The 21,241-nt window shown below is 39.7% G+C and overlaps 1 protein-coding gene across 3 annotated transcripts in view; it reads right to left on the minus strand.

The window, feature by feature from the left end:
* The window catches only part of LOC136440824 (myosin-16-like), a 93,959-nt gene that overhangs the window by 65,884 nt on the left and 6,834 nt on the right, over positions 1 to 21,241 (minus strand). For 2 of the 3 annotated variants that reach the window (XM_066436948.1, XM_066436950.1), the window contains exons 3-16: positions 14,807 to 14,963; positions 9,455 to 9,482; positions 8,116 to 8,233; positions 7,543 to 7,638; positions 7,051 to 7,114; positions 6,663 to 6,761; positions 6,194 to 6,436; positions 5,458 to 5,592; positions 4,311 to 4,444; positions 3,739 to 3,909; positions 2,928 to 3,107; positions 2,331 to 2,478; positions 1,112 to 1,162; positions 193 to 251 (exon numbers count right to left, since the gene is read on the minus strand). In XM_066436948.1, the coding sequence (XP_066293045.1) occupies positions 193 to 251; positions 1,112 to 1,162; positions 2,331 to 2,478; positions 2,928 to 3,107; positions 3,739 to 3,909; positions 4,311 to 4,444; positions 5,458 to 5,592; positions 6,194 to 6,436; positions 6,663 to 6,761; positions 7,051 to 7,114; positions 7,543 to 7,638; positions 8,116 to 8,233; positions 9,455 to 9,482; positions 14,807 to 14,963 (1,683 nt within the window). The remainder of the gene's footprint in view (positions 1 to 192; positions 252 to 1,111; positions 1,163 to 2,330; positions 2,479 to 2,927; positions 3,108 to 3,738; positions 3,910 to 4,310; positions 4,445 to 5,457; positions 5,593 to 6,193; positions 6,437 to 6,662; positions 6,762 to 7,050; positions 7,115 to 7,542; positions 7,639 to 8,115; positions 8,234 to 9,454; positions 9,483 to 14,806; positions 14,964 to 21,241) is intronic. The other variant, XM_066436949.1, reaches the window with a different exon arrangement.

Raw genomic sequence — 21,241 nt, forward strand, 5'->3', positions numbered from 1 at the left:
AACTCTGGCAAATGAACTTTGAACTTTGACTGATTGAACTGTTTCTCGAACTTTTGCGATGTATGTTTCGATCGTTTGAATATTTTTTACTTACTTTTTGTTGTTGGAATTTTGTTCACGCAGTACCATGTTTATAGACTAACTGACTATATATATAGTGACTTCTTGAATAGACAGTGAATCAGCACTCACTCTGTGTTTTGCCGAGACAGTCTGAAAGGCACCAGACTTCTTGTGCTTCCTTCCAGCGGCTGTAACAAAGACAAATATAATGTATTACAAAATGTTGAAAATCTACAACATGTTAACTTTGTCTTCTTCAATCCCTGACGACCGTCTTTTTGAAATTGTTTATGAAAAAGGAAACTTTAAAATCCTACATTGTATTACGAATTAGAAAGTTTTAGAAAAGTCCACACATCTTTCTACTGAAAATTATATGGAATTTTACTTAGGATTTACTGTATTGGAATAAGACTTGAATAACTACAAAAATTATACTATTTCACTGTAGTGGTTAGTTACAGGAGATACACACATAGAGGAAGATTAGTCACAAACACTTTCTTGAACACAAGACCAGAACATAGCATAGCAACTACACTTAGAAATAACAACTTATGCCTAAATGCACATGTACACAATCATATAAGTGGTACATGTGTCTTTATATCTATTTAACAAGTCTAAATGCTGACATACTGTACTACAAAGTTAACATTATCTACAGAACTAGATGTATAACATACATGCAGTATTTGTCCAGACTTATTAAGACTAATTCACTGACAAACAGACACAGAGTTAAGTCAACAGACAGACAGATTGACAGACATTACACGCTCGTTCTCATTTAAATGTACACATTTTGTAATCTCCGTTACCGTTAGAAGTAAGACATTCCTGACATTAAGATATGCCACATATTAAACAACTGCCGTTTTTAAAGCTAGAAAAGTTTTGAGTCGTCATAAAAACTGCAGTTTGACATCTCATATGTGGCATATCCTAATGTCAGGAACGTCTTATTTCAATCGGTAACGGAGATTACAAAATGTGTACATTTAAATGAGAACGAGCGTACAGACATTAAAGATATGAGAAACGGTACCTGAAGCTCTTTCAGCTACATCGATGTACCCATACTTGGGCAGGGATCGTGCTAGAGTGGTGGCAAGAGAGTGCCATGCAAAGTGCACATTATAAAAAACAAACATGTACAGTACACTATCTCCAGTGTCAGGTGTATGCACACAGTAATTTGGACATTTCAGTTCAGGTGTCTGGGGGATCAGCCTGACCAGTGATCCTTCTACCACAATATTAATGAGAAAGAATACTGGCTTCTGGCTTAGATTCCCAGACTCATGTCTCTAAACAAAGGGTGTTGTTTTTTTGATCCAGGTGTCTGAGAAAGTTTCTCCCAGTGTGGCAAGCCGTCATAACAGTACACTATCCCAATGACCTATGACCACGGGCGCCATCTTGGTTTTCCGCGCGGCAAAACATGGCGATTTAGCCATGGTTTTCTGCAACTTAGCATTAATTACCGATGTTGCCACACATTTGAAAATGACGCGGTCGTCTTTGCCAACATTTTGGTCGTCTTTGACACATTGCTTAATGCTTGTGTCTATGGGGGAAAAAATCTTGACTGACCGAAATCGGCCGTCTTGAGCCGATGGTCGTCTTTTGGTCGTGAGACCAAGTTTGACTGTGTAACGAGTAATATTACGCTTTATGACAGGGCAAGTTGGCATAGGGACCCAACACTGAGACAATGTAGTGTACATGTACATGGTGGCAAGTGTCCTTGACTGTGATCCAGCATCCCTTCACCTAGCAAAAAAGCATTGTGAACCTTAATGTGCATATTATCTTCACTTATCATCAGTGTCAAAACATGTGGCATGCATTTTAATAGAAAACTCAGACTTGTTGAATATGTTTAATGCAAACATAGCATAGAATCATTTTGAGACATCATTGCCTCTGAATTAAGTCAAGGGTATATTGTTAATGATATGGTATAGACTGTAGTGTATTGACAGGCAGTATCAGTTCTACACATGTGTTCAGTATGTGAACATCCGCTTCACTCATGCATCATGCACAGAACATGCAACAAGGATAAATATAGTATCTACATGTACAGTAAAGAAAAAAAAACAGTTTTCAGGAATTTTTCCTTCAGGGATCAGGCTGGTTGGCATTACAACAGTTATTTTCGGCATGCTTGTAGTTGTTATGTAATCTGATTAATAATCTTCCTACTGCCAACCGCCAAGTGCTATAGGGGTACATTTTGTAAATCCTGTCGGAGAACGTACCAGGGTTTCGACCTCCACTCTCTTGGCCGGCGGCTTCAGCAAAGAGCACAGCCAACAGATCCAGGTGGGACTTAGCGAAGCAGCTCACACAAGACTCATTCAGGGGATCCTTGTTCTTATACAACCAACCATGCAGGTTGTAGCCAACCTATGGGACCAGACAAGGACTTGAATCAGTTTCAGTACATCCGAAAATAATTTCATCAGGTTGGTAGAACATAGGATATTTGGAGTTTCTTTTTACACAACCAGGAATCTCACCTGCTGACGTTTCGGTGTCTGTCAGACACCTTCTTCAGAGCTTCTACACTTTTAATGCACTTAAATGGCACTAGCTGGACCAAGAAATGACAATGGTACGCTCTGACAGAAAACAAATTTTGCTTCTAGTCTATATACAATACACAATTCTTAGATCTTTATGTGAATCCTGTTGTTGAATTTCAATACTTCCTCATTAGGAAGTCAAGTCCACCTACAAAAAAAAAGATAAAGGTCCCTTCATACCTCTTGATGATGTTAAAAAAACAGCCAATGCTGCTAGAAAGTTAACATGTTAGGTCCAACAGTGGTTTATAATACAGATGCCAATCTTACCACTCCAGCATAGTGGATAACTTCAAAGTGGACTTCATGGGGCCCTTCCTTCTGCACCCTTGGCTTGAGGAAGTTGGGAGACTTGCCATTGTGGTTCTCATAGAGCTTGGCCTTGAAAGTGTCATCAGAAGCCTTCGGGAACATGCACTCCTCCTCCAGGATGGACATGATGCCCATAGGCTACAGCAAAACAACAGGCAAAAACAGCAATATTAGAGACTGACATGGCATCTCTTTATCTTCATTTACCTATTGGTTTAGCTGACGTACATGTGCATACAGCCTAGGTTGCCAAACTAGCCGCAGGCTATTGTTAAAGGCTTAAGGGCTAAACCTTGGGAGGAATACAAAATGACTAAACAATCAGACATTACCAAGATAAAAATACATATAAATTTACATCATCTCATATGTACACAGTTTATCCTAATCTAATAAGATATGAAAATTCTTGGGCATTTGATATCGAAGAAGCGCTCTTTGGAAAAATTTCACCAGGCGATTGGTTCCGTTTTATGAAAATGTTTGGTACACAAACAGTGCTGGCATGTGCAAGGCTTAGAGTCAAGTCAAAGTTTATTGCACAACGATTGTAACAGGTACAATGTAAGGCAAAATTAAAATACTACTGGCTACTTATGTCAAACTACTAAAAGCTATATGTAGGTTCTATGCTATACAATGATTAGGTTCTATTCTGTACAATGCTCCATTTCAAACTACATGAAGGCACTATCTATATAATATTGTCAATGATGAGATGAGACAAGGTTGCAGACCCCAAACCTACAAACACCAGAACCTTCCTGACCTTTTCAATGAGAGCAATACAGGATTCCAGGTCCAGGCCAAAGTCAATGAACTCCCACTCGATCCCTTCCCTCTTGTATTCCTCCTGCTCCAGCACGAACATGTGGTGGTTGAAGAACTGCTGCAGCTTCTCATTGGTGAAGTTAATGCACAGCTGCTCAAAACTGTTAAACTGGAAAAAACAAACACCAAGAGCTATTGTCAAGTAGTATTTATACCACTGAACATCCATGCAAAATGTAAAAGCTGTAATTGTATTGACAGAGATGTACCCATCACAACTGTATGCCCCTTTGTCTTTTAAATCTCTCTCTTTTCAATTTTACGTCTTTTATTCCCCATCATATGGGGGTTGGACGTGCTTACACATGGATGGGGGAGCTCCAGAACTCCTCATCAAGTGCAAGTCTTTTTTGTAGCAAGAGTTTTTACGACTGGATGCCCTTCCTAACGCCAACCCAAACCCTACTGCTGGGCTTAGGACAAATACTGATGGATAATACATGGATGTAAGGATAAGTAAATAAGTAAGTAATACATGGATGTGCAATAAAATGAAAGAAAAATTCTAACCTCAAAAATCTCAAATCCTGCTATGTCTAGAACCCCTATGAAGTAGCTCCTCTGCATTCTGGTATCTAGAGTCTTGTTGAGTCGAGCCACCAGCCAGCTGAACATCCTGTTGTAGATGGCCTTTGCTAGGGCACCTGCACAGGAAATACAATCAAGAGACTTGATCTGACCCTAATACCTGGTTGACGAAGAGACAGAGAGTTTGTCCTGAAAGCTCCCCAGAGCAATCTTTTGTAAGGCTTAAATGTTTGTCAATAATTAAGAGACTTGATCAAATCAATAGCATGACCCATGATTTGTTGATCACTACAATTAATCTAGTACTAACATATTTAGAGAAGGACATTGCAAAACCCAAAGTATAGAACAAGCGTTCGGAGACCTCAAATCTCATGCAAATTAGGCCCACATCTGCATAATTTGTATTCAACCATGTTCACAGTCACATAACTACCAAATGGTTTGACCATTAGCTGTGGGGTCCCTGCATGGGGACTACTTGACCCAGTTTCGAAACTGACATGTGCCAGCTGTTGCAGCATGCCTAGAATGGAAATATAGATTTTCCTCATTACTCATGCAAATTCAGTCCCAATTTGCATGATTTGCACTTCATTGTGTACATCTCTGTCCAAGCTACCTGCATATCAAATAACACGCAAATCTGTCGTTCCTTTCTTCAGTTATTCTCCTTGGAAGATTTTGACAAAAACGCCAATGCAGTTCTAGTGTCACATACCAGGGGGCCCAAAATCGACCTTGGCCTTTGTTTTCCCAAGACCTACCCACATACCAAATATCATTACAATCCATCCAGACGTTCTTCAGTTATGCTGACTTCAAGCATCCGGACACACACACCAACACACAGTCACGCAAACACACAGTCACGCAAATACACAGTCACGCAAACACGCTCAAAACAATATCTCCATGAAAAAATCTCAATTTTTCATGGAGATAACCAGAGCTAGAAATTCATTTTTGGGAATAGCTGCATTGTTTGTTTGTTTGTTTATTTATTTATCCAGGGGGTACATATCGCCTGTAATGGTATTGGTGAACGTAACCTAAAAATTAGGTGCACAGCCCGAATACTATGACTGATTTCCACGCCGTGGAAGGTGAATAAAGTGCTGGTACTTACCTACAGACTCATAGCACTGTTGCATGTTCTGTCCCTTCGTGACAAAGTCATTACCGACCTTGACCCTCGGCTTCAGGATAGATTTGACCAATTCTGGCTCTGGCACACCAAGCAGATGGGAAATCTTCTCTGCCTCTATTGATACAAAACAGTTCCAGAAACAGTTACATCAATGATTACTCTCCTGTCTTTGTTCAGTGGAAAATATTCATCCATGTCGTATGTATATTCTTTTCAACATCAATTACAGCAAAAGAGACAAAAGAATAAAAGAACAGATCCAGAAAGAATGTTAGCTTGCAAACTTTAACATCAATTTCTTTTTATACCCAATATTTAAAAGCTACATAAAAAAAATCCTTCCGAAAATAATTTCATCAGGTTGGTAAAACATAGGATATTTGGAGTTTCTTTTAACACAACGAGGTAATTCTCACCTGCTGACGTTTCGGTGTCTGTGAGACACCTTCTTCAGAGCTTCTGACTGGAGTACTGCTTCTCACCGCTATAAGTAGCCGATGTAGGTGGGATCAGGAAGTCATCACCAGTGATAAACCGAGACGAGGGGGGATACAAGCTCAGCCACGTTTGGGATTACGTTCTCACCGCAAAAGCGCCACCTACATTGGCTACTTATAGCGGTGAGAAGTACTCCAGTCAGAAGCTCTGAAGAAGGTGTCTGACCTGGTTGTGTTAAAAGAAACTCCAAATATCCTTTTTAAAAAATGACGCCAACCTTGTGTGCCATCTATATCTGCCTGATCTTCCCTTGGTCTCTGCTTGAACCTCATATTTCCAAAGTAGAGGATCCCAGCGACCAGTTTGTAAATGGACAGCTTCTCCTCAGCAGCAAAGCCAAGGATGTCGAACCCTTCATCGGTGCTCTTCATCTCCATGGAGTCGTCCACTCCATCTATTCTGGTGTCCCCTTGGGAAATGAACTTGTAGAATTTGGGGTCTCCATTCAAAAGAAGCTTTTCTGCAAGGGAAAGTAAACATCATGTTGCAAATGGCGGGAGAGCTATGAACTATGACTGAATTATGTAAAGCAAGTGAGAACTTGACTTCAGGGTGTATTTAGCAAAGTATAGTTGGCTTTTCAATCTTAACTTTAGCTGACCCCTTTCAGTTTCCAGCAGTAGAAGAACAGGCAAGACAGACCAAACAACCTATTTTTCCTTAAAGTTAAAGGGGAAACTTGATACCTTGTAGTTCTGGAAACCTCCCTGACAACAGGCAGTAGAATATGTGATAGCAGCGCTCCCCAGGTTGCTGTGCTGTCACCCTGGACTTCTCCAATAGATCTGAAATTGAAAGAAAATTGAAAGAAGATTCTCTAAGGTGTTCCGATTTCTGTAATCTTGGAAAATGTCACTGTTGTAAAATGTCCACTGAATCTACACAAGTCTCGTCCTAGTCTCGTGTTCTTGCGAGACTAGGATAATCTGTGATCAAGATGTACAGTAGACATCAAAAATTTGGAAGTGCGTATCTCGTTACCTTTTCAAGTCACTGATTGATGAATATTCTCGTAACTCGTCCACTGAATTGAATGAATACATCTTAAAAGTTTTAATACTATTAGAAACTTACATGTTTCGATGTCAGCCCCTGCAAGCTTGCCATTTGCTTGAAAATGGACTCTGATGAACTTTCCCTGAAAAAAAGAATGGATGATATTTTCTTTCTGCAAAGGGACAAATTCATAAATCCAAATCAACAACTACATGTACAACCAGTGAATTTTGCTTTAAAATGAACAAAAGGATTTGGTGTACTTTATTCAGTTGGGATATCAAAATACACAAATAGTCAGGTAAATGTAACAGACTTTCTGACTATCCAACCAGACTGAAGAATAATGACCATCTCGCCCAGACTTCCTGGTGTTTCCTTTCACAGTTTGTATCACACAGCTGGTTGTTCATTGGGACACTTTAACCCTATCTTTAGAACATGACGTTACTGATAAGTTGAAATGTGTTGCTAATTTACAGATGTCTGGGTCCGGGTTAATGACGTACTCTAACATGGAGATTGGGGAAAACATGTAGGAAGACTGGAGATAATATAGTGCGGGCTCACAAATCTGGAGGAGTTGTTGTTCCGGACCGTCTTGGCATTTCCGAATGCCTCCAGCACAGGGTTGGTCTGAATGACTTGATCTTCCAAGGTGCCAACCTGAGGAAGAAAGCAGATATACATGCATGGAATTCACCTCTGTGGGGCCAATTTCGTCTTATGAATCACAGAACCAACAGGAAACATGTCTTAATCTTATGCTACAGTACAAAACAGCTAGCCTCTACCAGGCTCCGCGGATCGCTGGGAAAATAGTAGAAATTGGCCAAATAGAGTTGGCCAAGGGTAGTCAGCTATACAGAGAAGGTCAATAGGCAACCCACAGCGCTACAAAACAGCTTAACATTTAGGAAAATTGATCTAAGATAAAACAAAATCTAATCATTGTGATGGTCATTTTTATGCCTGTTATAGTTTGTAGTTTTACAAATCATGACATAGCAGAATCAAATGAGTACTCAAGATCCATACCAAAAGCTGCTGACTATGTCAAATCATTGTGGGCTTTTTTTTTTCTTTTTAAAAACTGTCTGGACCATAGCAAACGTTTAGAATAAAAGTAGACAAAACATAAACCTTTGTGTCCTTGGTGTTCTTTGTGTCCTCAACATGATCCTTTCTCAAGGCTGCAACATTGGCGAAGTAGGCAATGACCTTTTTCGTACTCTCTGTTTTTCCTGCACCACTCTCACCTCTGTGGGGAAAAAAGAAAACATCTTTTAGGCCACACCAATTTAATTTCTTGGTTTAAGGAATTTTTTAAAATTTTAGCAAAACAAAATCATGAAAACAGAAGGCTGGGATGAAAACTTGCACCTGACCCTGTTCACTAACTTGCACCTGACCCTGTTCACTCCCTGAAATTGTGTGCACCAAAGTACAAACTTTCCTTTGAGATTCTGTTTTCCTGTTGATTTTCCAATCTACATGTAGCACTTTTTTAGAAATTAGAATGGTGTGGCCTCACGTAGAGATTAAAACTTAATGTTGTGATGAAAAATACCTAAGTCAACTTTAAAAACAAAATCCGGAGATACAGACTGAGATGGTTTTGTTTGCAAAGAGGAAATAACTGATGAGAACTTTATCTTGCATAGCTATAATAGCTAAGTTAGCTTAAAGAAAGCTTCCATAAAGCATTACCAAACCAGAACTCAAAATTTGATTACATACTATTACGTGTACATAAATAAAAAAAAAGACTCTTGCTGTATAAATTAGAGAACAGTCAGAACACACAGGAAGACTGCCATTATTTGTGGATCTCTAAGCAAACATGAGGATCATGCCAGGAAGAAACACTGGCATCCCGGCATACCAGTGTATGATATACAGTCGTGTTTAAGCATCCATCTATTCATCCATGTTATCCTTCAGGTTTGTTGAGCTTAACTATGATTAGAAACAATACCACACACATGTGTTCCTCACTGAAGCCTTTGAGCTTGCACATGAGCTATCTAGTCTGTATAACGCAAACTGCAGCTGTCTGGTGGCGGGGGTTTCTGTCCCCTACCCGCGGCGAGCGGTTACAGGAGGCTTGATTGAAATCAGGCTAATGAGCTATCCATAACCATAAGTTAACCCCCATAGAGGAAGAGATGCTGGGATGATGCTGTAGGATGCTTTAAGTGGTCAATACTACTACTAGATTTCTGGCAGCTTAGGGTTTAGAGCCAATCGACAAGGATTGATATCAAGTCCAGATTGGATGAATAATGACATACATGTATTGACTGAAATAAGGGATAACTTTTCTTCTCTCATCAAAGAACATGTCATAATGTAAAATAATTCACATCATGCTGTTGCCATAAAAACAATAACAATTTGTAAGAAAAGAAAAAAATAATTCACATCATGCTGTTGCCATAATAACAATAACAATTTGTAAGAAAAGATAAGATATACATACGTGATCAACATGGACTGATTGTCACGATCTGGAACATCAAGGAAACAAATCAAAATGTCAGTACATCATGATTATAAATATTAGCATCCAAATAATGTCTTTTACTTGTCAAACAAGCTATCTGCCACCAAAAAATCAAGACCATAGCACGTCCAGGTAAAAAGATACAAAAAACGATGTTCTGCTGCAGTACCAAGGTCACATACCAGGGGGCCCAAAATCGACCTTGATTTTTGGCTTGACAACACCCGCCCACATACCAAATATCATCATAATCCATCAAGAGGTTCTTGAGTTATGCTGACTAAAGTAGTCCAGAAAAACAAACAGACAAACAGACAGACAGACAGACAGACAGACACACCTAAAACTATATCTCCATTTTTCATGGAGATCATAAAAATGACATGCTTCCACCCAGGGGCTGAAGGGTAACCCATAGCTGTGTTCCAGCTGGCCCTGGGCCAAAGTTTACATAATCATGACAGAGTTATTTGTGCAAGTGTAATGTATGGCCCAACTGGAGTGGGGAGGAGAGTTACAGGCAAACAGCACTTGTAAGTGACAAGAAAAAAGTTATAGTTACACCCAGGTGGTCTTTTGAAATTAATGAATTTGTAGTGAAAAGCAGTGAAATTGCAGTAGTGAGATCACAGTATAAGATTATTATTAACCAAGATTCATTAACTGTTTTTTTTAATATACACAATATACCTATCTATTCCCAGTCCCTTATATAACAAGCTAAATATATATCAAAATCATTGGTATCTTCCAACTTTGATTACCTTCACAATACATTGATGTCTTATACGTCAGTATTGTCTTTGAAGGACATTAAAATCAAATGAAAAATTTGTAGCCAATACACTTAGTGTTTAACATTGATATTTTGGCATGCACCTAAGCCAAGGTATGTTGAATTCCACCATAAGGCATTGATGAATGCAGCAGTTATCCAATGTTTACCACTGAAATCCTTAAGGATGACAAAACTAGACATAACAAAGGAAAGTAAACTTCTCCACTAAACCCACACAACAAATTCCGGAAATATCAGCCATTGATGTGCACTTAACCATGTAACATGCTTTTGCGCAACACGAAACCTCAAAAGGCAGTTTACATTCTCAAGTGTAAGGCACTGAACCATACAGGTGTAAACTTGACATTTACACTTCAATCCTAGCCAAACTCATGGGCAATGTTATTTCTAGTTTTTCTGAAATTAGAACAGTTAGGAAATGGACTGCAAATGATCAGCCCCCAGTACCAAGTTATAATGGAATTAAAAGCAGGATATTCGAAAGATTCTTAGCTACGGTTTTCAAACCAAGTGCATATTGGTCATGGATAACATTGTCATTATCATCATCTTGTACTAACTGATAATTCATCCCCTCATTATAATTATCAGCGCCTGGTTGGAGTTGACATGCATGTTATCTGTCTTTGGCAGGAGGTTTAGCTACAGAACTGATTAATATGTCTCTCCCAAAAGCTGTCTGCTAATTGTACTCAAATATTTTACCAGAGATTCATTGGAGAATGCCCTAATGGGCTACTGCTGTGCTGGTGCACAAACTCAAGTCATGCTGCATTTCCTTCCAACATAAAAGATCATCTGGGTAAAATTCCTCACAGACACATGTGGGGGAAAAGGGGTAGAAAGAAAATTGATGATATCAATTTTCTTTCTACACCTTTTTCCCCACTGTTACAATTTCAGCATCTACATAATTATGTAAATATTACTTACATAAACTACGCACAAAAAGTTCGGAAACTTAACTTTGGTTGATCATATCTCCGTTGTTTTTTTATCGATTTTGATGCATTATATATCATTATAAAGCTTGTGTGATTCCCTGTTATATGATACCAAACTTATTGTGATTGAAAACTCAAGGAACAAGTACCAGGACTAATAACGTGAGTGGGTCACGGAGAAAAAGTGCCCAAAATTCCCTGTTGGTGTTATACGCGCGCTGTGACATCCTATCGGTATGGGCGCGGATGATGATTCAATATATTGTTTCCTCAGGTTCTAAGGTTATTTTTAGAATACAGGCCATCCAAGGTTATTTCTAGCACACAGAACATCCAAGGTTATTTCTGGCACATCGATGATCCAATTGTTTACACCACATAAACACCTGCGTCCTGCAACGGTATCGTCATCCACAGGTGTTATTTTTTGTTATTGTTTCTCAACAAACTTTGGGGTATGGGGAGGCATAACCTCCAGGGGAAAGACGAGACTTGCACCAGGAACCCTCAATGCAGAAAGATATCGTGACACAATACTTTATCCGGTGGCCATCCCTTTCCTCCATAACATGGGGCCGAATGCCTTGCTGCAAGATGATAACGCCCGCCCACACCGGGCAGGGATCATCGCCGACCATCTCCAGCATGCAGGTGTAGAGAGGATGGAGTGGCCCTCTAAGAGCCCGGACCTGAACCCCATCGAACATCTATGGGATCAGCTTGGGCGAGCTGTCCGTGCAAGAGTGACCGAGAGAACAACGCTGGCTGACCTAGGACGACTACTGGTGGAGGAATGCGACGCTATCCCACAGCATCGCATTGCGCGACTGGTGACGCGTATGAGGAGGAGGTGCCGTGCTGTAGTGACAGCGCGTGGCTGGGCCACCCGTTACTAAGACTCCTTGCTAACCCGTTACTAAGACACAGATTGTTGGTTCTGATAAAGAATAAACTTAGCTTTCATGAATATGTCTTGTTTATTCTTGTTGATTTTTCACAATACCCTCGCACAGAAGTCAATATCAACAGAAGATTATGTACGGAATAGCATGTTTGACTATAGTAAGGTAATCTGGGCACTTTATTTCTTCGACCCACTCACTTCAGCAGGCCCGAAGCTCGTTTCATGAACTTCCAATCACTATAAGTTTGGTATCATGGGAAAGGAAATGAAATAAGCTTTTAAATGATATGTAATACATTGAAATCGGTAAAGAAATAACGGGAATATGATCGACCAAAGTTAAGTTTCCGAACTTTTTGTGCGTAGTTTATATAGATGCTGAAATTGTCACAGTGGATTCACTGCTCTGTTAAGGGCATTTTTTGTTTCACGCCCCTTTTCCAATAGGGGTTGCCACAGCAGAGCAACGGAACTGTTGACAGGTTGCTCAACAAATTTCGTAGACAAAGAATAATTTTCTTTTGCCTTTTATGTTTTGTTGCTTTTTGAACATACTTTTACACATTACAACTTTGAAATCAAAGGTCACTCAGATTGCAGTCTAGGGGCCTAAAAAAACAATATCTTTCAAAATTTTATCCAGTTGCTTGAGTAACTATTTTTGGCAATATCTTTCTCTTTTTCTGTTCAATGTATTGCATCTGTTTTATTGAGATGCACCCCATAATATGCAATGTGTTTTAACTGCATTAACTTGATAAAAACAATGCACATTTCACATTTTGTTTGCTTGTCAGCAGTCACTGAGTACAAGCTGTACAATAGCTGAGACTTTGCTGACCTCCGTCATGCTTAGAGGGACTTATGGGATTTGGAGTAGTTTGCATTACAAGCACTTGGGGACAAAACCTGGAAGGAAGTGAACTTAAATCTGTCTCAGAGGGGGGACTGGATCAACAGTGGAAAGGAACCATGCATTCTTCTTGTGGACTTGGTTTCATCATGAATAAAACACATTCCTGCTGAATTCCACTGCCGTTTGATTACCTTCAGCCACACATGCATGCACGGCACACAACTTAGCCATTACATAAGCCAGGTTTTCCAGCATCTACTAAAGGCTTGCCAGCATTTAAGGCCACACCAATTTAATTTCTTGGTTAACGGATTTTTTTAAAATTTTAGCAAAAAAAATCATGAAAACAGAAGACAGGGGTGAAAACTTGCACCTGACCCTGTTCACTCCCTGAAATTGACTTTCCTCTGAGATTCTGTTTTCCTGTTGATTTTCCAATCAAGCATCTTTTTAAAAATTCTGTTAACCAAAAAATTAAAATGGTGTGGCCTTAGCCATTACATAAGCCAGGTTTTCCAGCACGTACTAAAGGTTTGCCAGCACTTACATTTAAAAGTAAGATTATTATGTACATGTACATGCACCAACTAGTTTTCCCACAAACATCTATCAACTTGAGGCCGATGACCCACTAACATCCGAAAACCGTGATGTGGATAATGTTTCAATGACATCACTCTGAAGGCATCTGCTAGGTTGCCATTACGCAACTGTTGTGGTCTCAGACTGACCTTCATGAAAGATTATGATTATAGTTTTTGGGGCAGTTGTTGCTTTTTTCGTTGTTTCTTTTGGACAATCCATATTTCTTGTCATCACCTGAAAAGCTGATGGTAGTTAAGCATGTCACAAAATACTTCGGAAAAGTTAATTCATTTGTGAAGGAAAGGGCTTAGCATGCTCCATTTCCAGATCCAATTCAAAAGGTGAAGGACTGCAACATGGGGGGCTCCCTGTCTTTTACTTACCTCCCTTCTTATTGTCAAATTTACAGAAATAGGACAAAAATTGTTTGGGGATACACATGCAGGTGTATGTGAAATTTGGCCATTGCTTGAAGCCTTGATGTCAGGATAGCTTTGAACTGGCATTAAATATCAGGCCTGTCACCCCCCAGTGGTGTTTCTGTAAGCTGGAGCAAGCTGAAAGGCATCAGGTTGTTGTGCACACAGTTTTCTTGCCATAGGGCCAGCAGGATGGCAAGTGTCACTCACCACATTAGCACGGAAGGGCAAACCAATTACCTCCCATCATGCATTGTGCCTCACACACAAAAACAGAGAAAGTGATCTCGAACCAGTTTAGCTCAAATAAACTCAATGAACAGATGAGCTAATCTTCCACTGGTTGTGACAGAGAAGACAGACGCTATATACAGTATTTACAGGTTCATTTTCGACAAGCACAATGAACAGTGGACCACGGCTTAACGTCCCGTCGTTAGGACTGCGACCCTTTCCAGTAGTGTGCATGTCGGGTGAGCGACACGGCCAGGATCGAACCCGGGGCTTCTAGTTCCAGAGGCAAGATCGCTAACCACTGGACTACGCACACTACACGAAATGGAGAGAAGGAAATGATCACAAGAGATGATGTGATCTAGCCTCTCAAAGGAAGAAAAGAAGGAGTGAAGAAAACAGAGAGGAGAGAATAGATGGTTGAAAGCCAAGAAATAAAGAAAAGAATGGAACTGACAGAGCAATGAATAATGGAGGGAATTAGGAATGGCCTGAAGGATGATGGAAATAAGAAAAATCAAAGTAAGGAAATAAAATGCTATGTGGTCCAAACAATGATGAGGTCACCACCACAATATACTCACCTAACAACATGCTGTTGTAGGCATTGTCAGACACCATGAAGACGTGAGGGGGCATTTCTGTCCTCCGCTTGCCCTTGTACAGGGACACCACTTTGTTGGAGTAGATGGGCAGGCTGCGGTAAGGGTTGATGGCCACACAGAACAGACCAGAGTATGTCTGTAACAAAATAACACATAATCAACCTACGGTCCATGTTACTTGATATATGCAGCAGAATCTCCAGATAGATAGTACTTATCCTTGCTTACCTGCTCTAGACTTCCATTCTGTAGGAATTTACATCAAGTTGCAAATGCAAAGTGACCAGTTCAAGGATTGTACTGATCGGGAAACATGCATAATGTACAATATATTAGGTTTACTAGGATAAAAGATGAATACAATCAAATTCTAACTTGTATCTGACAATTCTTAAGGTGTACCGTAAAATTGCAAACAAAACAAAGTTATAGGAGAGGCCTTATTTACACAGTCATCTTCCCCTCTCCCTCCCTTTCTTCTTTTATCAATTGTTTTATCACAATTAAGAGTAAAGACCCTTGATTAAGATAAAGTGTTATGTAAAATAATCTATTGTACTAGAATATCCTACTGCAGGGTCTTAAAAACCAATATCTTCATTGAATGATTAAAGGTACACCTTAATATATCAAGGATTCAGGCAGAGAGGAACAGGTGACAATGGTTAAGCTATTGTCTTGACAGTAAGCCCAAAATGTTTGATGAACTTCTACTCCAAATTGACAGGATTTCTTACCAAGGGCAATAGGCCTGGGAAGAATGTTTTAATAAGTGGGTGAAATGCTGCTTATCTTAGCTAATTAGAGTTTGGGTGATGACCTCTGGTATTCCATGACGGAATCAGGCAAACACAAGGTCACTGCTGACGTCTATAGGAGGAAATACGCCCCTGACTAGGAGTTGATCACTTGTGGCTGTGAAACTACAGACATGGGCTAATAGGTCTGTGGACAAGACTGTAAACATACCGCGGAATTCTCAGTCAGGTCACATCTATCAGTACAGGAACATTCGACTTTGATGTAGCCATGCTATGTTCAATGTTATGCTAGTTAGAAGTTTTCAATTGCATTGATATTAATATCCATACAGTATATATAAATCCAAACCCACTGCCAATGTCAATCGTATAGTTAAATAGGATGGGATCCAAGCCCACCAACTTTCGAACTGGTAGATATATACATGCAGCAAGGTAATGCCCTGTTTGTTATAGACTTCCCTGTTAAGTTAACAATAGTTTTCATGGCCTTAATCAGTGACTGAATGAAGAAAGTCTTGACTTTTGTATTTGCCCTTCGTCATTGGCTGAACAAGAGAAGGTTGACCTTGTCTTCCACCGTTAGAACTCTGTAAACTCTGTCTGGTGCCTCCCTTCTGTTTACCAACACAAACAGACCTGCATTCTCTGTCCCAGGTGAAAGGATCCACCTGTTCCTACTTTCTCACCTGCCAAGGGCAGGAAGAACTTTTCCGTGAACAAGCACAAAGTCATGTTACAGACAGCTCGTGACACTACCGGTGTTATCACAGTGGATGGCAAATATGGACCGGCTACCAAGAGTGGCTTAGCTCTGCCACACTGCTATAATGTGAGAGGACATCTAATGAACCGATTATCGTTTATCACACACACTGCTCAACAGAGAATCAAAGAATCAAGCTTGTCACTAAATAAGGACAGCGTTTACATCTGAGCTATGTCAACAGTCGAGTGACAACATGAATCAGACTAGTCCTGTTACCAGACAAGCTCAACTTGTCTTTAACAGCTAATAACGATTGTGTTTATCAGATTATTCTTTCAGAATGGCTGCTTGACATGCGCACATTGCCATGTTTGGGGATGATTTCAAGCAGAACTGCCTGCCCATTAGGTACTGATTGATCAGATATTTGTCAAGCTAAATGAACAAGTTCTTGGTCACTGAACATCTTTGAAGCATGTAACGTTACAAGAAGAAAGTTTTAACTGCCTGCATTTGGCCTCATTACCACCTGGATAGCTGACAAAGGTTTATAAGGAAATGGTCCATCATGGAACCTAATTGGGATGGGCAACGTTTGGCAAAACATCACCCCACATTCAAGTTACACGTACAAACTGTTGTACGGCCCATTGTACCAAGTTCAGGTTACAGGTTCTCTATTACAATCTGCACTTCATCACCAACCCACTCAAACTTCACAAGCGTATAATGTGATAATATCTCTTCATATTAATAAAAATATTTGGGAACACTAGTAAAAATAAATGAACCACACAGTTACAGATGACAACTGCCTCCTGGGTGACATTCATGATCACACTTGATAAACCTTGGCAATTATCTAGCTTTTCAAAATCATTTATTTCGTATGGTTTTGAAATTGAAAGGGCTGTACTTTTAAGAATGTCCTCCTTTTTTAGTTACTGAATGGAAGAGTTTTTACAAAGTTCTTATAGGAAGTGTAGTTGACCCTTCTTACTAATCAGTTTGGACAAAATACTGTAAATGCATTTAAGTTTGCATGGTTTTTATTTCGCGCTATTAAAGGCGAAAACTTGTTCTCGATTGTATTAAGTTTGCGGCAGCACTATAGTCAAATACTGCTACAGTGTTGGATAAAAATGTTCGCGGTGGTTTTAAGTTCGCGGTGAAACGGGGCCTGCATTTACAGTACTGACAGATGATATCTTTAGCATTCATTTATGATTGAACTCCAAAGAGATTCTTCAGGCTCTGTTTCTTGAGCAAAAATAACTGTTCTTATATTTTTACCACCCCCTGAATACCATAGTTGGTACATCCCTGAGGGAGGCAGTCATTACCAGTAGTCGTGAGGGGGTGGACAGACCACAGAGCTGTCTGTGAAATGTGTTTTGACACAGGACAACTGGTCTTCTTGATGCCCACATTATCGTCACTGAGATAAAGCACTTGCCTTTCAATACAAACAATTCCAAAAGTAGCTCCATTTTAAAGGCCAAATGACATTTTCCTCTCATTAACCTATAATATGCTCTTGTTTAAGTCAGTTTTGGTTCCCTACATGATGCCCTTCCATTCCAAACAGCTCCAAGATGCCCTAAATGTTCTAGCCATCAACAGACGAGCTCTTGCTCTACATGTTCACATTCCAAGCCAAATTGGGCCAAAGCTGATCAACGGAGGGGGACGTGTAGTATAAACATGACATCTCCCGGCACACCGAAAATGAAGTGCACTCTGAAAGATGACGTTTCCGTAAACTGCTAACAGAGAATGACCAGGTCCTCATTAACAATCACCTGCCAGGAGACCGGTTACGCCGGACATTTCCTGATAGGAAGAACTTGCTGCGGTTGGGATGTATTTGTTGATACAACAGATATGTGTAGGCCTGACATGTTTTCTAGAATGTGGTTTCAGCAAACTCTGAAATCTCCTGGTGTTATCTCTTATGTATGTGTGTAAGCCCCATGAAAGACTGGGGAATCTGCTCATGTAAGACAGATGTTTGATCCATCTTAAGAGAAATCCTGACATTCCTTACAATTAATCATTTAGCTGGGCATATCGTAAATAGTTTATGTCAATATAAAAACAGGCTGTACTTCCTGAAAAATTTTACACCATATCAGAATAAAGATTGCCCTTAGTCTCTGATCATGACACATTGCATTGCAACTATCTTGATCATGATTATGACTGAATGAATGAATGAATGAATGAATGAATGAATGAAAGACCTTTATTGCACATTTATGCTCTGATGAGCTAAGTACAGGCCATGGTAACAAGCAGAAGTACAGTTACAGTGATAACAAAAGGTGATAACTAACTACATCTAAATACTAATTAATACGGCTATGTATAGGTTCAATTTCTTCTCGCTTCTTAAGACAGTTGTAGATATATGAGCATACAGGGTTTGTGAGATATGGCTTGTCTTATCATTATGGAGAAATACTGATAATTCTTTCTGGTTTTCCTCATCGCTAGAAAAAAAATATAATTACCTTTTCACATTGACCTGATCACATTATCAATAGCTTAGTTAAGAAAGCAGGGCTCTGTCTCAGGAGAACTATTCAAATGGACCATGTCGTTGAGGACCAACTGAATGCCTTCCAACTCAGTTGCTTTTCAATTCTTATAGATCTTAGGTATAAATCAAGGATATCAATTGAAAGTTTTGAAAACATGTCAAGTCCAATAAAGCAAGAAAACTAGCATGTGACTGTAGAAGGGCAAGGCATTCAGGTTTGTGAGGCTCCCATAATGGGAAACATATATACAATCCATGGACAAGGTCCTAGCAACACAAGCTATTTCTTGCATACCGTCTACTCCTTTAGTTACCAGTTCCAGGGGTGCCTAGAGGAGAAGAAGAACAGCACTTGGAGAGCATGAGCTTTGCATGTGATCAACCGAAGTGGCTGAGTGAATCATAGACCCCAGTAATCACACACAAATGTGCCTTCTTGACTACCATATACCAAACTGCCTCCTCAGGATACAGGGTTAACCGAGGGAGATCATAAGTCAGCCAGTTCCCACTTTGTGTTTACAGTTTTGGATGCCAACTTGATAAAATGAGATCCAGGAAAGTGTCCTGTTAAACAATTTATGGCACATCTTGTTCCTAACCTTTACAGTATAACTTACGATCATCAGCTTCCTGTATGGTTAGTTGGGTACTCCATCGCTAAAACTCTTGTGCTTGGGGCATTTCCATCAGCAAAGTTGACAAAATCTAACTGTCTCTGGTTCAGGATATAGGAGATTCTTTTTACACAACCAGGTAATCTCACCTGCTAACGTTTCGATGTCTATCAGACACCTTCTTCAGAGCTTCTGACTGGAGTACTGCTTCTCACCGCTATAAGTAGCCGATGTAGGTGGCTCTTAAGGTTTCTGATAGACATTGAAATGTTAGCAGGTGAGATTACCTGGATGTGTAAAAAGAATCTCCTATATCCTATATTCAACCAACCTGATAAAATTATTTTCGGATGTCTCTGGTTCATGTAGAATTTTTACTTATCTGTTCATCCCATTGCTGAAATCATTATGGTAATGGCGTGACCTGACAACTAAGTTGATATCTTTAAAGGCTTCGCCACACTGTTGATCTCATCGAACTTCAAAGTAATATGCAACAATGATCGAAACCGCTATAGAAAATAGCTGTCATTCTTGTTTTGTCTGATACCTACATGTACCTACAATTATGTTTTGAAAAATGGTATTCCATTCAAATAGAGTACCACTATAAAGAAAAATTGATGATCATTGTTGGTCAGAAAAGCTAAAGGCAGAATAACTCAGAAAACACAATATATTTTTCTTTGCTATACAAACTAACAAAGGAGGGAAACACAGATATAACCTCTCTATGACACAATAGTACAAAGTTGAAGAAGCGATTTGCACCGATTTGTAGTTTCTACTACTTTTTTCTAAACGTTAAATCGCGGTCACTTTCAATCACTTCCAAAGTGCCAAAATTGTCAATCTGAAAACATCTTTGGAAAGCTGACACCCTCCACCATCTCACTGGCGAGTTTGTTTTGTCAGATATAGTCGTTAACGCAAGTTCATCATCATCATCATCATATCGGGCAGCTTGCCCGGACTAGGGTTGCTCTTTCCCTCCAGGCAACACGGTCCGCCATAAGTTGGTCTAGATGTTCAGACCTCGCTCCTACATCCCCAGCAAGTTGGTCTTTTTAACGCAAGTTAAAAAGGGATTTGTCGGGGAAATGGCTGATACGAATCTGAGTTTCAATGCGATTCACGTGGTTTGATTGGTCGGGGTGATTTGATAAAAGAGGGACTTGTGTGGCTCCTGTAGCAGGTGTCAGTAGGCTATGTCAATTGGCCTGCCATGCTTGGCTGAGCCATGCCACAGTTCCTGACCCATTTTGTTACAAGGTCACACACAGTCAATGGGACAAGGAGAGTGGCTAACCCATTTGGGGGAGGGACATGGAGGGAAGGGTCAGGAGGTTCATGTTACCATAACAATCATGTTTCTACAGTTGGTTTTGACTTTCTGTCATGTTTATATTGACAACATTTTGGGCAGCATTTGTACCATCCGATGTTCTTTTGCAAAGTAATGATTTAAGGTCTTCATGTATATACAAAGATGAAACTTGAATAATCCTCTTATTCTTTATGTTATGTAAACCCTTATCTTGACCCCAGACTATTTGCAAAAAAATTCATTTTTATTTTTTTTCTGCCCTGTCGCTCAAATTTTTTCTGAAAAAATCCGAGAAGCAACATATAAAATTGGTATGGCCATATCTACTGTTGATAGCATTTCACGTAATATCGCAGGACAACAGTGAAAGTGAACCATTACCTGAAGAAGCTCTTGTTGATAATCTTTCCTAAGATTGGAGAACAACTTACTTAGTATAATTGCATCAGAGGATTTAA

This window comes from Branchiostoma lanceolatum, chromosome 8 (assembly GCF_035083965.1).
Source record: "Branchiostoma lanceolatum isolate klBraLanc5 chromosome 8, klBraLanc5.hap2, whole genome shotgun sequence".
NCBI lineage: Eukaryota > Metazoa > Chordata > Leptocardii > Amphioxiformes > Branchiostomatidae > Branchiostoma > Branchiostoma lanceolatum.